Consider the following 13,257-nt stretch of genomic DNA (forward strand, 5'->3'; position numbering starts at 1 on the left):
CATTGTCAAGAAGGTTTGCACTAATTCGAAAGCTTGCCTAATAGTTCTTCAGGAAACCAAGCTCTGGTGTATGGATAAAAAGTTGGTCCGTTCGATTTGGAACCTGGGGTGGAATCCTCCTCCTTTGGGACCCTGCAATTTGGCACAAGGAAGACTAGTCTAGGTACGTTCTCTGTGAACATTGTTTTTTGGTGAAATTGCTTCAGACTTCCGATGGATCTTCTCGGGGATTTATGATCCTTCTCGTCCTTCCCTCAAACCCTCTTCCTGAGAAGAACCTTCCTTTGTCTCTGAAAAATGGCCCATTCCCTGGTGAATCAGAGGCAACTTTAACGTAGTTAGGTTTATACACAAAAAACTAAACCGAGATAAGAATTTTTAACGGTATGAGGAGCTTCTCTAACTGGATTGGGAAGCGCGACCTAATAGACTTCCCGAAGGGAGGAGTTAAATTCACTTGGTCCAACGGTCGTGCTTCCCAAACCATGTTCTTGTTGGATAGATTTATGGTCTCCTAGATTCTAAAGTATCCATTAGCCATTCAAAGAGGTCTCCCCAAGCTAACTTCGGATCACTACCCTATTTCCCTATAGGTTGATGAAATTAATTAGAGCCCAAAACCTTTTCGTTTCAAGTTAGCATGGCTTGAAGTGGACGGGTTCATATCCTCGGTTGGCGAGTGGTCGTCCTCTTTCTCAATGGAGGGTAGACCAGTTTTGTCCTTTTTAAGAAATTTTCGATGCTCAAAGGCAAGCTCGAGCTTTGGCATCAGGAAGTATTTGGCAAGAAAGTGATGGAGATGGCATCTATCTTAGATCATATTCAAGCACTAGACATTCAAGAGGAAGGGGTAGATCTATCAGCCACGGCCTTCTCTCTCGGATAAGTTGACTTTGGATTATGCTGGCAGAATAAAGGAGGAGGAAACTAAGTGGCTCAAGCACTCTAGAGTTGTCTAGATGAAGGAGGGGGACAAAAAAAAAAAAAAAACCCTTCTTTCACGCAATAGCCCGCACTAGAGCTAGATGTAACTCCATTTCCTTTGTGGTTGTCAATGGTAATCTCCTAACTAGAAAGGATGACATTACTTCTGCAGTGGTAAACTTCTATACTCAACTTCTGTCAGATGATGGATTCGACAAACCTCTCCTGGATGAATTATCTTTCAATTGTATCTCTCAAGAAGATAGGGAGTTCCTAGAAAGCCCATTTTCCCAGACAAAATTAAAAAGGTGGTTCTCAACCTTGAGGAGGATAAGGCTCCTGGACCAGATGGATACCCCATGGCATTCTTTCAAACCTTCTGGGAGTTGATTAATCAAGATGTTATTGATTTCGAACAGGATTCTTCCTTTCAAGCCGAATCTCAAAGGAGATGGGTAGTTCATTCATAACTCCAATTCCAAAATCAAAAGGTGCTGAGAGCTTAAAGGACTTCCGTCCAATCAGTCTCATAGGGAGCCCTTATAAGATAGTAGCCAAGTTACTCAACTCTAGAATCAGACTTGTTTTTCCTCAGGTTATCTCTATATTTCGGAATGCTTTTGTTTTTGGTGGACAAATCATGGATTGTGCTTTGATTGCTCACAAATGTATTGATTCCTACCATCGAGCTAGCAAACAAGGTATAATCTAAAACTCGACCTCGAAAAAGCATGCAAATTGGAATTTCTAGACTATATGCTTCGAAGGATGGGGTTCGAGGAGAAATGGAGAGGTTGTATCAGGGCCGAAAGTCGGGCGGGTTCGACCCGACCGATCCGTGACCAACCCGAGATTTGGTTGGGCACGGGCAGGATGTATCAGGTTCGGTCTTGGGCTTGGGCTATACAAACACCAACCCGATAAAACTTGGGTTGGGCTCCGGTTGCCCGACCCAACCCGAACCCGATCGATATATAAGTTACTTATAAATTATAATTGAGTGTGGATCATCTGTGTTAAAGGCACAGGAAATTCCAGTGCCTTCAGGTTTCATTGGTCCACGTCATTTCTGATGACTTAAGCTAACAAGAAACGCCGTATTTCTCTCTCCCAAATAGATTGCGCACTACACAACATGACTTTTAAAGGAGTAGTCCTATATTTTAGCTTGTTTGTTTAGGAAAAATGAAGTTTTTTATGATAAATAACTACATATATAATTAATAAAAGCATAGCTAGAAAAAATAAGACATGTATTGAAAATATAATATACTAATGTAATAACAAAAATATTAGCATGAATTCAGCCAACCAACCCGACCGAGCCCACTTGGGTTGGGGTTGGGTTGAGAATTCCCAACCTGAGGTTGGGTTGGGTTGGGTTGGGGTTGAGGTATAGAAACCTTGGGTTGGACTCGAGTTGAGCACCAACCTGACCCGACCCAACCCACCTGACTTTCAGCCCTAGGTTGTATCCAAAATTGTGTTGACTCAACTAGATTTTCTATTTTGATTAATGGATCCCCATTTGGCTTTTTTAAGGCTTCTAGGGGTCTTAAGCAAGGGGACCCTTTGTCTCCCTTTTTATTCCCTGCAATCTAGGAGGCATTAAGCAGAATGTTGTCCAAAGGCCAGGAAATAGGCTTATTTTTTGGCTTTAATGTGGAAAATCTCCCCCATCAGATTAACCATCTGCAATTTGATCACGATACCATCCTTTTCTATGAGCCTTTGGAGGCGATGGTCGTTTGTTTAGGCATGATTGTGTGCTAGTTTGAAGTCATTTCAGGTCTTGGGATGAATTGGGCTAAGAGTGAATGTTTTGGGATCCATGTCCCCCAGTGTTTTAAATAGCTTGTAGCGTATAGCGTGGCGTTTGGCCCTCTATAACGTGTAGCGTAAGCTACACAATCCTTAATATTTTTAATTAAAATAATAGAACATATGATAAAATTTACAAAATGCATAAGTTCTATGAGTTCTTGACTACAAATCCAGATCATCAACCACTTATTTCCATGCAATATCCTTCTCTCTTTGCCTTTAGACATCTCTAAGTATGACTTCTTTTTTATTTATTGAAACATCACAAATTCATAGACCACAATTTGGATGGTCCGGATTGATTTAAGTGCTCTATCTACAATATGGACCACAATTTGGATGGTCCAGTTTAGTTTAATGTAGTGTCATGTGTCATAGGTATAAGTCATCACCATTTTAAAATAGGTGTTTAACTAACATTGAAAAAACACTTGAAAAATGAGATTTCAGGTAGCTTACGCTATCCACGCTACATACCATGTAGCTTACGCTACTAGGGAATTACACTACATGCATACGCTACGTAGCGTTTTCACTATGCTACGCTACGGCGCTACTGAAAACACTAACGCCCCCACACAAAATCGATATCTGGGCTTCAACCTTTGGTTGCAAGGCAGGTTCCCTCCTTACTTAGGTCTCCCTCTTTGTGTGGGAAAGATAGCCCTGCATTTGTGGGACAAGGTGTTGGAAAGGATGGAGAGGAAGCTCTCTCCATGGAGGAGTAACCTCATATATCTAGGTAGAAGGATTATACTGATCAAGGACTCACTCTCTAACCTCCCCCTTTATTTTATGTCGTTATTTAGATGTCCTAAATTTATAATCCTGAAAATTGACAAGCTTCGTAGGAACTTTCTTTGATAGGGAGGATCAAAATCCAAAAAAAAAAAAATCTCCTCCTCGGTTGGAACGAGGTTTGTAAACCAGTGTTGGAGGGTGGGGCAAGTATTAAATGTCTTGATGTAGTTAACACTACATTATTAGGTAAGTGGTTATGGTGCTTCACCTCTAGCGAGGACCTCTTTTGGAAGAAGGTGATTTCGGTCAAGTATGGTACGGAAATTAAGGGAAGGGGGAGTCCTCCAACTACAGCGCCTCTGCCAAAGAAATAATAAAAATGGATGATGTTATGTTCGGAAACTCCTCTTTCTTAGTGGGCAATGGTAACAAGGTCAGATTTTGGGTTGACAAATGGTGTGAATACCCTCCCCTTCAGATCTCTTTCCCTCTACTTGCCAAGCTTTCTCTGAATATCAACGTTGGGGAGTCCTCCAACAATAGGGCCTCTGCCAAAGAAATAATAAAAATGGCTGATGTTATGTTCGAAAACTCCTCTTTCTTAGTGGGCAATGGTAACAAGGTCAGATTTTGGGTCGACAAATGGGGTGGAGACCCTCCCCTTCAGGTCTCTTTCCCTCCGCTTGCCAAGCTTTCTTCGAATATCAACGTTGGGGAATCCTCCAACTATAGGGCCTCTGCCAAAGAAATAATAAAACGGCTGATGTTATGTTCGGAAACTCCTCTTTCTTAGTGGGCAATGGTAACAAGGTCAGATTTTGGGTGGAGATACCTTGTTTCAACACTTGACGTCTTGGTATCGATCCTTAGCGAGGGTGTCTAACATGGAGTGTGTGTACTAACATGGGTGTGTACTAACAAGCTTAACCCAACCCGAGACGATGAATTTGAGGAGTTACTAGTCCCTTTCTCTCGTGTGCAAGGTTACTCGGTTGACCCAGAGGCTGTAGATTCTTTGAATTGGAACCATGGCAGGTTGGGAGCATTCTCTGTTCGGCCTCTATTTGGCATCATATCTTCCCCAGAGCCTTTAGGCATCCCTAGCAGCACGGGCCTAGTGTAGTCTTATGAGGCCCCCATGAAGATCGCAACCTTTGCCTAGCTGGTTAGTAGAGGGAGAATTCTCACCATAGATAATCTTCAGAAGAGAGATCTTCAGCTCCCTAATGTTTGCCTCCTATGTCTTGTGGATGCCGAGTCTGTAGATCATCTCTTGCAAATTTGCCTCCACTGTTTCGAACGGTGTGCTTTGGCAAGCGGAGGTCTCATTGGTGCTATCTGCCTCCAAAGAAGGTCATTTTAGATAGTGGAAAGTGGGCGGTGGAGGGAAGCTTGGGAAAAAGAGATGGAAACTCACGTTACTTGTAGTCTTATGGGTGATATGGACTGAGAGGAATAATCATTGTTTCAATAATAAGCAGTCTACAATGTGGGGGGTTCTTTGTAAGGTTACTCAATTTATCAAAGAGTGGGCTCCTTGATGTGGGGGTCTAGGTTTTTTGAGTTGGTTGGCTCTAGTCTTTTTGTCTTTCTTACTTTTGTTGTTGTCTTGACCTTGTTAGGGCTTCTCTTTGGTTTTTGTTTCTGTTTGGCTGCAACCTAATAAATTCTTCACCTTCCAAATAAAAAAACAAAGCTTCCCAAACACACCATAAATTTCTTTGAGGATAAGGAGGAATGGTATGATGGAGATGGTGACATAAAGGAGAAATATGTCAATCAGGGCTAAGGACTAGGTGGAAACAATGACAATATAGCACTTAATGGTCTACCAGAGAATACTACATCGTGCATCATCAGACACATTCTAATAATAGCCAAAGAAGAGGAAGCAAATTGGTCGCGAAACAATATTTTCCACATTTAATGTGAAGTGTGGAGGAGCTATGAAGTTATATTGGCAGAGTAAACAGTATGAATGTAGCCTCAAAAGGTATGATCAACAAGTTGAAGATCAAGCCTGGAAAGCACCCAAAGCCGAACAAAGTCGCTTGGGGTGATGAAACATTCATCCCAGTGACTAATAGCTTAATGGGTGATTGCTAAACTTCCCATTGGAACAATATAAAGAAACCCTATGGTATTATATCATTCCTATGAAGGTTCCACATCCCACTACCCTTGGCTATACAATATGATGGTTGACCATTCCAATCACAAGAATACCTACACTTTTGTTGATGGTGGAAAACATATTACACTTAATCCCATGAGGAATGATAAGCTCAAGGACATTCATTCCAATATGACATGGTTTGTGAACAAGACCTAGGGTTGATGTATAGCATGGCGTGATGAGGCGAGCCAGGAAGGAGTGACGCACGCCATGATGAGGTGAGCCAGGAAGAAGCAATGCACACCACGATGAGGCATAACTATAAGCCAGAACAAGCAAAGGAATTTTCCACACCATCAATGATTGTAGTGTCCATAATATCGGTCAACATTATTGACATCAAACCCTCCAATACGAAACTACCAAGGAGTTATAGAACTCCCTGTATCATGTGATACATCGTCGATATCACGGTATCAAAAATATATTGCAAAATATCATCCTACACCCTTTGGTATAAATCCCTTGTATGGCCGATATGTGTGATATATCATCTCTCTCTCTCTCTCTCTCTCTCTCTCTCTCTCTCTCTCTCTCTCTCTCTCTCTCTCTCTCTCTCTCTCTCTCTCTCTCTCTCTCTCTCTCTCTCTCTCTCTCTCTCTCTCTCTCTCTCTCTCTCTCTCTCTGACATTGTTTTCAATATGAAATGGTTCGTGAACAAGAGCCGGGAAAGAGTGATGAATGCCTAGATGAGGCGAGCCAGGAAGGAGTGATGCACTCCCTGATGAAGCGAGACCCAAGAAGGAGTGACACACACACAAATTAGGCAAGCCCAAGATGGATGCATGCCCTGATGAGGCATAACTATACGCCAAAACAAGCAAAGGAAGTTTCCACACCATCAATGATTGTAGTACCAATCATATCGACTGACATTTTTGATATCACACCCTCCAATAGGAAACTACATGAAGTTATAGAACTCCATGTATCTCGCGATATATTGCAGTATCAACAATATATCGCAAAATATCGTCCCATGCCCTTTGTATAAATCCCTTGTATGGTCAATATGTACAATGCATATCAATGAAGCAAGGGCATGCCTATTCCCCTAAAAATAATCGAGAAAAAATAAATAAAAATAAAAAACATATATACCTTGAGAATGCTCCCCCATCAGAAGTGTTTTAAAGGGGAAATATAAAATACTTGGCGGCATATGAATTATGATGCTTGATACACTTGCAATCAGAAATTGTAAACGCGACATATATTAACTCAAAATAAACCAGTTAAAGTGTGAGATCCACTGTTGCTAAGTCACAATCCGAAAATTAGATTGCTTGAATGATGCTAACCACTGATTTGTGCACACTTCTTTGTTGAAATAGGACCATTGGATAATTTTTCATTCTTCACCATCCAATAAATGTCCACCAATCTGTTAGTCAGATGATGAAATAAGCATAATTTTTTGGAAAATGCTCTAGTGCTCTCAGAGTGCTATAAAGTTATAATGTTCCTAGTTGCATTGGGACACGTAGGCAGTCCAATCCACTGATCTAGATTGCTCATTAGATCCAGCGCATGTTACATGGGCTAGCATGCAAATATCATGCCAACCCGACAAAGGTTAACCATTTGATAAGTTGCCTTTAATATGGACGATCAATACAACTTACACAAAATTAGGTGCAATCAACAAATTAATCCATCCGTTTGTTGGGGCCCATCATGAATTGCTGTTTTTTTTAGAGGTAACATGAAATTTTATTAAAAGACCCGCCAAAAGGTAAGGAAAGAATACAGCCCATGACTACATAAAAAGGAAGGAAAGGTCAACAGTCTTTGCTGCTTTCACGTAGGCAACCCATTCCATCATGAATTGCTTATGATTCTTAAGAATCATTTTTTTAGGCAATAGAAACCATCCCATCCATGGATTGGAAACTGGATGGCCATAGAAAAAAAAAAACAAGGATGGATTGGGCCATCCAATTGGTGTGAATTGTGCATGGTAGCCTGAGATGTGGTGGACTTAATGGACAGTTCTGATCAATTAATTAGATTGTCCAAGTAAATCAATATAACTAGGAGAACTATAACTTATAGCATTGGATATTTTAAATCTTTAACAGTCCAATAAATGTCCACCAATCTAATAGTCAAATAATTAAATGAATGTAATTTTTTGTTAATCATACATCTAAATTGGGAACCAACCCCAATTAGCTGGGATATGGCATAGATGATGATGATGATACATGTAAATTGGAACCCATGATTTGGATGGTTTAGTCTGAATCAGTTGTAATGAATTTATTTGAATGATTTTCATGAAAGGTATTTATCTCAATGATATGATGTCATTTTGCATATAACTGCATCACTTCAGTCAGGCACCGCATAGTTTAGGACTACATACAATGGAAACTTATTATGCATGCTTGTTTTTTGTAATGGTTTAACCATCAAGTTCCAAGCGTGTAATAATGTGTCTTTTAATATCTCCTGAAGTTTCATTGGGACAATTCCATAGTTTTCCCAATCTTACCCAAATGTTTCTCTTAGACTGACACATTCCAGAAACATTCAATATTTCCCTGACCCAATGGTGCAATACATGCATTGATACCGATACTGCAAACACTGCACAACATCACCTGAAGTTCAAGACATTGTCTCAATTCCAAGAATTGATTCCAAGTGAACTTCCTGGCAACTTTCCACCACTGCACGACATCCGGCATGCAATATATTTGGTTCCAAGAGCTCCTTTCTCGAATCTACACATATCGAATGAACCCGACAGAGCATGAAAAGGTTCACCAGCAAGTGGAAGGCTTGCTGGCCAAAGGCTTTATCCAAGAAATTCTAAGTCAATGTGTAGAGCCTACATGATTAAAACCAAAGAAAGATGGTAGCTGGCGAACGTATGTGGACAGTCTAGCCATCAATAAACATAGTGGTTATTAAATACCATTTCCCATCGCCAATTGGACAATATCCACACATAATGTCTAATGCTATGATCTTTCTTATATTGAATTACGAAGTGAATATCATCATATCAAGATCAAGAGTAGGATATGAATGAAAAACAGAATTCAAAACAAAGGATGGATGTAGAGTGGTTGGTTATTTCGTTCAGATTAACCAACATGCCCAGTACCTTTTATGCCCGTGATGATGTAAATTTTACCACCATTAATCGGAAAGCACAACATAGTCAAGTAACTCAAGAAACTTGACATTTTGGTTAAACATGATGGTCTTAGGAACTCCTTGCAAGCGGGGTACTTCTCTAAAGAAGATTTTAGCAATGTGCACGGCATCCAAAGTCTCCTTACAGGGAATTAAGTGAGACAACTTGGAGAAATGATCGACCACAATGCCGATGGAATCCTGACCAGTTATGTTTTCAGAAATCCCAAGTCAATCCATATTGAGATCTTGACATGGTTTATCTAGGATCAGTCAGCCTTAACACCTTTGGCCAATCAATACAATCCACATTTGATTTCTTTTGCCACAGAGAACTGCTAAATTGCAATTTTTTGTTATGCATCCAAATATGCACAATGCTAAAAATTTAATAAGATTTTGATTTAAGGTTAGCTGGCCTAACAGTCGATGAAACATAGAAAAACAAGGCAAAACTTCTGTTAAATCAAAAGTTATTATTGTTCAACAAAATTGTAAATTAGAAAGTTTTGCTTGCCAAGCGAACCCTGAAAGAACAATCCTTTTTAGATGTTGAATACCAGTTTCCAACAAGTGAATGCATCCGATTTTCAAGTGATAAGTAATTATGATACAAAAATTGCTGAAACTAAAACAAAATAAAAGAGGTAACAAGGAAACCCAGCTATACCTGACTGCTTGGCCTTCTTTGTCTGGACATTGAATGATAACCTATAAGCACGTGCATCTAATCTCTTTTTTTTCTTCAATACAACAACAGCAACCTTCTTCTTTGCTTTGCACTGTTCCTTAGTCTCCAGCTGTGCTGGTTTCACATTTTCCTCTTTCTTTTGCTTTTTCTTTTTTGGATTCAAAGAACTTGAACCCCTCTCAGACTTTTTCAAACTGGAAGAACTTAATGACCGATTCTTCTCGCCTCTCTCAGACCTTCTTGGTGAGCTTGGCATCTTTTGCTTCTCTCCTCGTTCTAGTTTCCTCTTAACTGGGGCCAATGGGTTCCGCTTCTCAAGTCTTTCAGACTTTCGTGTAGTCGAAGGACTTGATGACCTCTTTTTCTTTGAAGGTGTCTCTCTTGAAGACCTTCTCAAACCAGATGTCATTGTTGTGGAGCCAGAAGCAGGCAAACTTTTACCATCCTTCAATTTGCCACCTATTTGTTTCTTCTTCGAGCTGCCACTATCTTCATCTCTCAATCTCCTACTTGGTCGTGTGACATTTGCCATATTCAGGATGAAATTTTACCTGAAACACAAAATTCAACGCCTTTTTTACCCAGTCGGCAAATTCTCACTAATACTAACCAAAAATGTCATTTAATTCCAACCAAATTGAGTGAACACAATTTCTTCATAAGAGCGGTAAAGAAAACCACAAAATTTAGCCTGTGATTTGAACAAATGACCACTAACATTGTCCAATAAAAAATGCCCTTTTGGAACTATATAACCCAAACATTGTCATATATATCTGCCAACTTGACATGGAATAGGACATCCAAACCATGCATCAGGTGGACAAAATATCAAACCAGCCAGGTAGGCCACATTTGTATGTTGAACGTGGAATATTAGTAGTCTTTTTACACTGCCCATTGTTTTTCAATGTGTGGCCCAACCTCTATTACAGTAAAATCTTTTTTCTTTTGTAAAAGTTACATTAAACTCTTTTACTTAGTAAGAACCACAACTAATTCAGGAATTTCAAGTAAAAAAGAAGAAATTTTACCAGCTAATTCACAAATTATTCGTGACTTATGACTTATTTGCAAAAATATACAAAACATTCATATATCATTGGTGATGTGCTCAGTAACTTAAAGAAACACCAAAATTACTCAAGAAAAAATCAAAAATACTAAAGATAAAGTATTTTATTCCGAGTCTTTTAGAGAAGAACATTGCAAATGTTTCCCAAGTCTTCCTATATTTTCCTGAATTTTTAATGAACAGCTATTAATTGTTTTTCCAAATTCTCCTCAATATGAACTTCGTAACATTCAGCCAGCTGATGAATTGGTCAGGTTGTGAAGAGGTGCATTTCAGCTTCGTAGAGCTTGGAGCCATATGAATAAATCTCCAATGTTTTCTCACTGAAATGATACCAAAATAAAGTAAATAAATAATCCACCAATTACCCATTTATTCAAACCAATCAAGTCACATTCAGCCAACTCTAATAAACTCGTTGATTGTAATCAATCTATGTAATAAACTATTAGATAGCTCTCGATTGTAACCAACCAATGTAATTGTCTATTACATTGCACCTACGGGAATTTTATGCTCTCATTGCCAGTCCCCATGCCACATAAAGGAGGAGGGTTGCATCAGATTGGCAACCACGCCATAACTTTCATCATGAATCCGAACAATATGACATTCCAAACCAAAGGTATGGCCCTTGATAGAGAGGAATGGTGGAACAAGATTCATGTAGTTGACCCCAATTGATAGGGATAAGGCCCAGATGATGATGATAATGATGATTAAGCCAAAAAAGAGTACCATGACTTAGTAACAAAAACGAAAAGACTAGAGAAAGTATTTGTAAATGCAGCTAATGAACTGCATAGAAATCTTACAGATCTTTCAGATGAAGTCAGCTGATACTGCTAACGGTGAAATCTAGTCTGACTTTCAAAACCAGCCCTTTGTTTCCCAAAAACCTAGCATAGTTGCATGCAGGTAGAAGAAGGATGGATGCTCGACCATTGAAGTGTTTTGCTACACAACAGCCAGATTTTCCTAAATAAGTTTAAAGAGTAATCAGAATATGGTGACTAAAAGTATATATATCAAATAAAGGAGAGGCAAGTTTTGCAACAAAATGCAGAGAAGCCATCATTTTCATTCAAAACAACTTCAATGTTCAAAGCTCCTGAATGCAGCAATTTAGGTAGCATTCGGAATTAACCCCAAATCAGGGTGGTTGGACTTGTTGGTGGGGCGGCTTTGCATGCCCACGAATCCCGAGGCAACTCCAAACATCAAAGTGTCCATCGATTTCTGGAACTGTCACCAGAAAATGCATGCAACTGGATATAACCAGACCCACGGCAGTGATAGAAATCTCACACCGACTTCCACTGGTTAAATTCGAGGAAACCGCGGTAATCTTGTCCGTCTTTGATGGGAACAAGACCCTAGCCGTTACGAATGCGGGCCAGCGCAATGCCGGAACCCTAGATTACTGCATTCACTGCGGAATCTCTGGTCAAAATCCTTATTTTCTTCGAAATCAGGTAAGAAGTGTCTGGAAACAGAGCAGGGAAGGAAAGCCTAGAGGTGGAAAAGGTTTTATTACATCAATCGTATATGAATTTCTCGAAGACAGATTGCTTGAAAATAAAAAAATAAAAGAAAAGACAAGCCTTGAAGAAAGGCCGGAGATGAAAAAGAAAAAAAAGAAAAGAAAAAGGGCTGGAATTTGCAGAGGATATGCAGGTTGAATTTTTAAGAAGAGGACATTAGTCGATTTAATCGAAATCTTTTATGAAAAACGAGAGAGATAGATAGAGAAATCTCAAGAAAAAGTTCCGGAAATCTTACTGTGAAATTCAGATCGGATTTCGCTTGCAATAAGAATTTTCTCGCTCCTGTCTCCCTCTCTGAGAAAAGAGGCATCCGCGTATCTATACACGAAGAGTTATGTTATTGTACGTCTCGGATATTACTATAAACATCCCTGTTGCTTTTTTCAGGGTACTTGGACGCAAATTTCCTGAACCGTGGTGTAAGGTGTTGAACGCCACGCGTGCGACCACAAAGGGGAGCGGTTTAGGTGTTAGTTGGGAAACACCTTTGTGGGTGTTACCCTTACAGTGTGGGGCCCACTTTTATGAATTTTTTTATATATCCACGCCGTCCATCTGTTTTGACAGATCCATTTAGACGTGATCCCAAAATTTAAGCCGTTAAAATTCTCAAGTGGATCACATCATTGGAAACAGTGGTGAATGTTCTTTAAACTTTTCACGTGATACAAAAGTTTTGGATCGATATCGTCTTCGTATTTTACCTTCATCCAGGTAATATTGACCTTATCAACATGTTGTATGGAAAATAAACATGACGCTAGGCCTTTGGAAGTTTTTAATGGTGGGAGTTTAAACACCACTGTTTCATGTAGTGTGGTCTATTTGAAATTTGGATTTGCTTGATTTTTGGGACCATGTATTTAAATGGTCTGTAAAAAAAGATGGACGGCGTGGATATACATAAAATATCAATGTGAGCCTACGTTATAAGAGCAACACGGTAACAGCTATTGGGCTCCCAAAAAAGGGGGGTTGATTGAAAGCAAGAAACTTTCAACATGATTTTTAGGTGAAATCCATCCTGTAGATCCATTTACCCAATTATATCAAGATATGCGCTCAAAATTTAAGCAGATCAAAAACTCAAATGAACCGTGTGAGAGGAAATAGTGAGGGCTGAGCAGCTACT

At 39.6% G+C, this 13,257-nt stretch overlaps 1 protein-coding gene across 1 annotated transcript in view; it reads right to left on the reverse strand.

Annotated features, from left to right (window-relative positions):
* LOC131240366 (uncharacterized) overlaps positions 1–12,493 on the reverse strand; it is a 100,204-nt gene extending 87,711 nt beyond the window's left edge. The window contains exons 1-3 of the mRNA XM_058238544.1: positions 12,361–12,493; positions 11,394–11,556; positions 9,483–10,054 (exon numbers count right to left, since the gene is read on the reverse strand). Coding sequence (XP_058094527.1) covers positions 9,483–10,035 — 553 coding nt within the window. The 5' untranslated portion in view covers positions 10,036–10,054; positions 11,394–11,556; positions 12,361–12,493. The remainder of the gene's footprint in view (positions 1–9,482; positions 10,055–11,393; positions 11,557–12,360) is intronic.
* Positions 12,494–13,257: the final 764 nt, after the last annotated feature.

Source organism: Magnolia sinica, chromosome 3, assembly GCF_029962835.1.
Source record: "Magnolia sinica isolate HGM2019 chromosome 3, MsV1, whole genome shotgun sequence".
Lineage (NCBI taxonomy): Eukaryota > Viridiplantae > Streptophyta > Magnoliopsida > Magnoliales > Magnoliaceae > Magnolia > Magnolia sinica.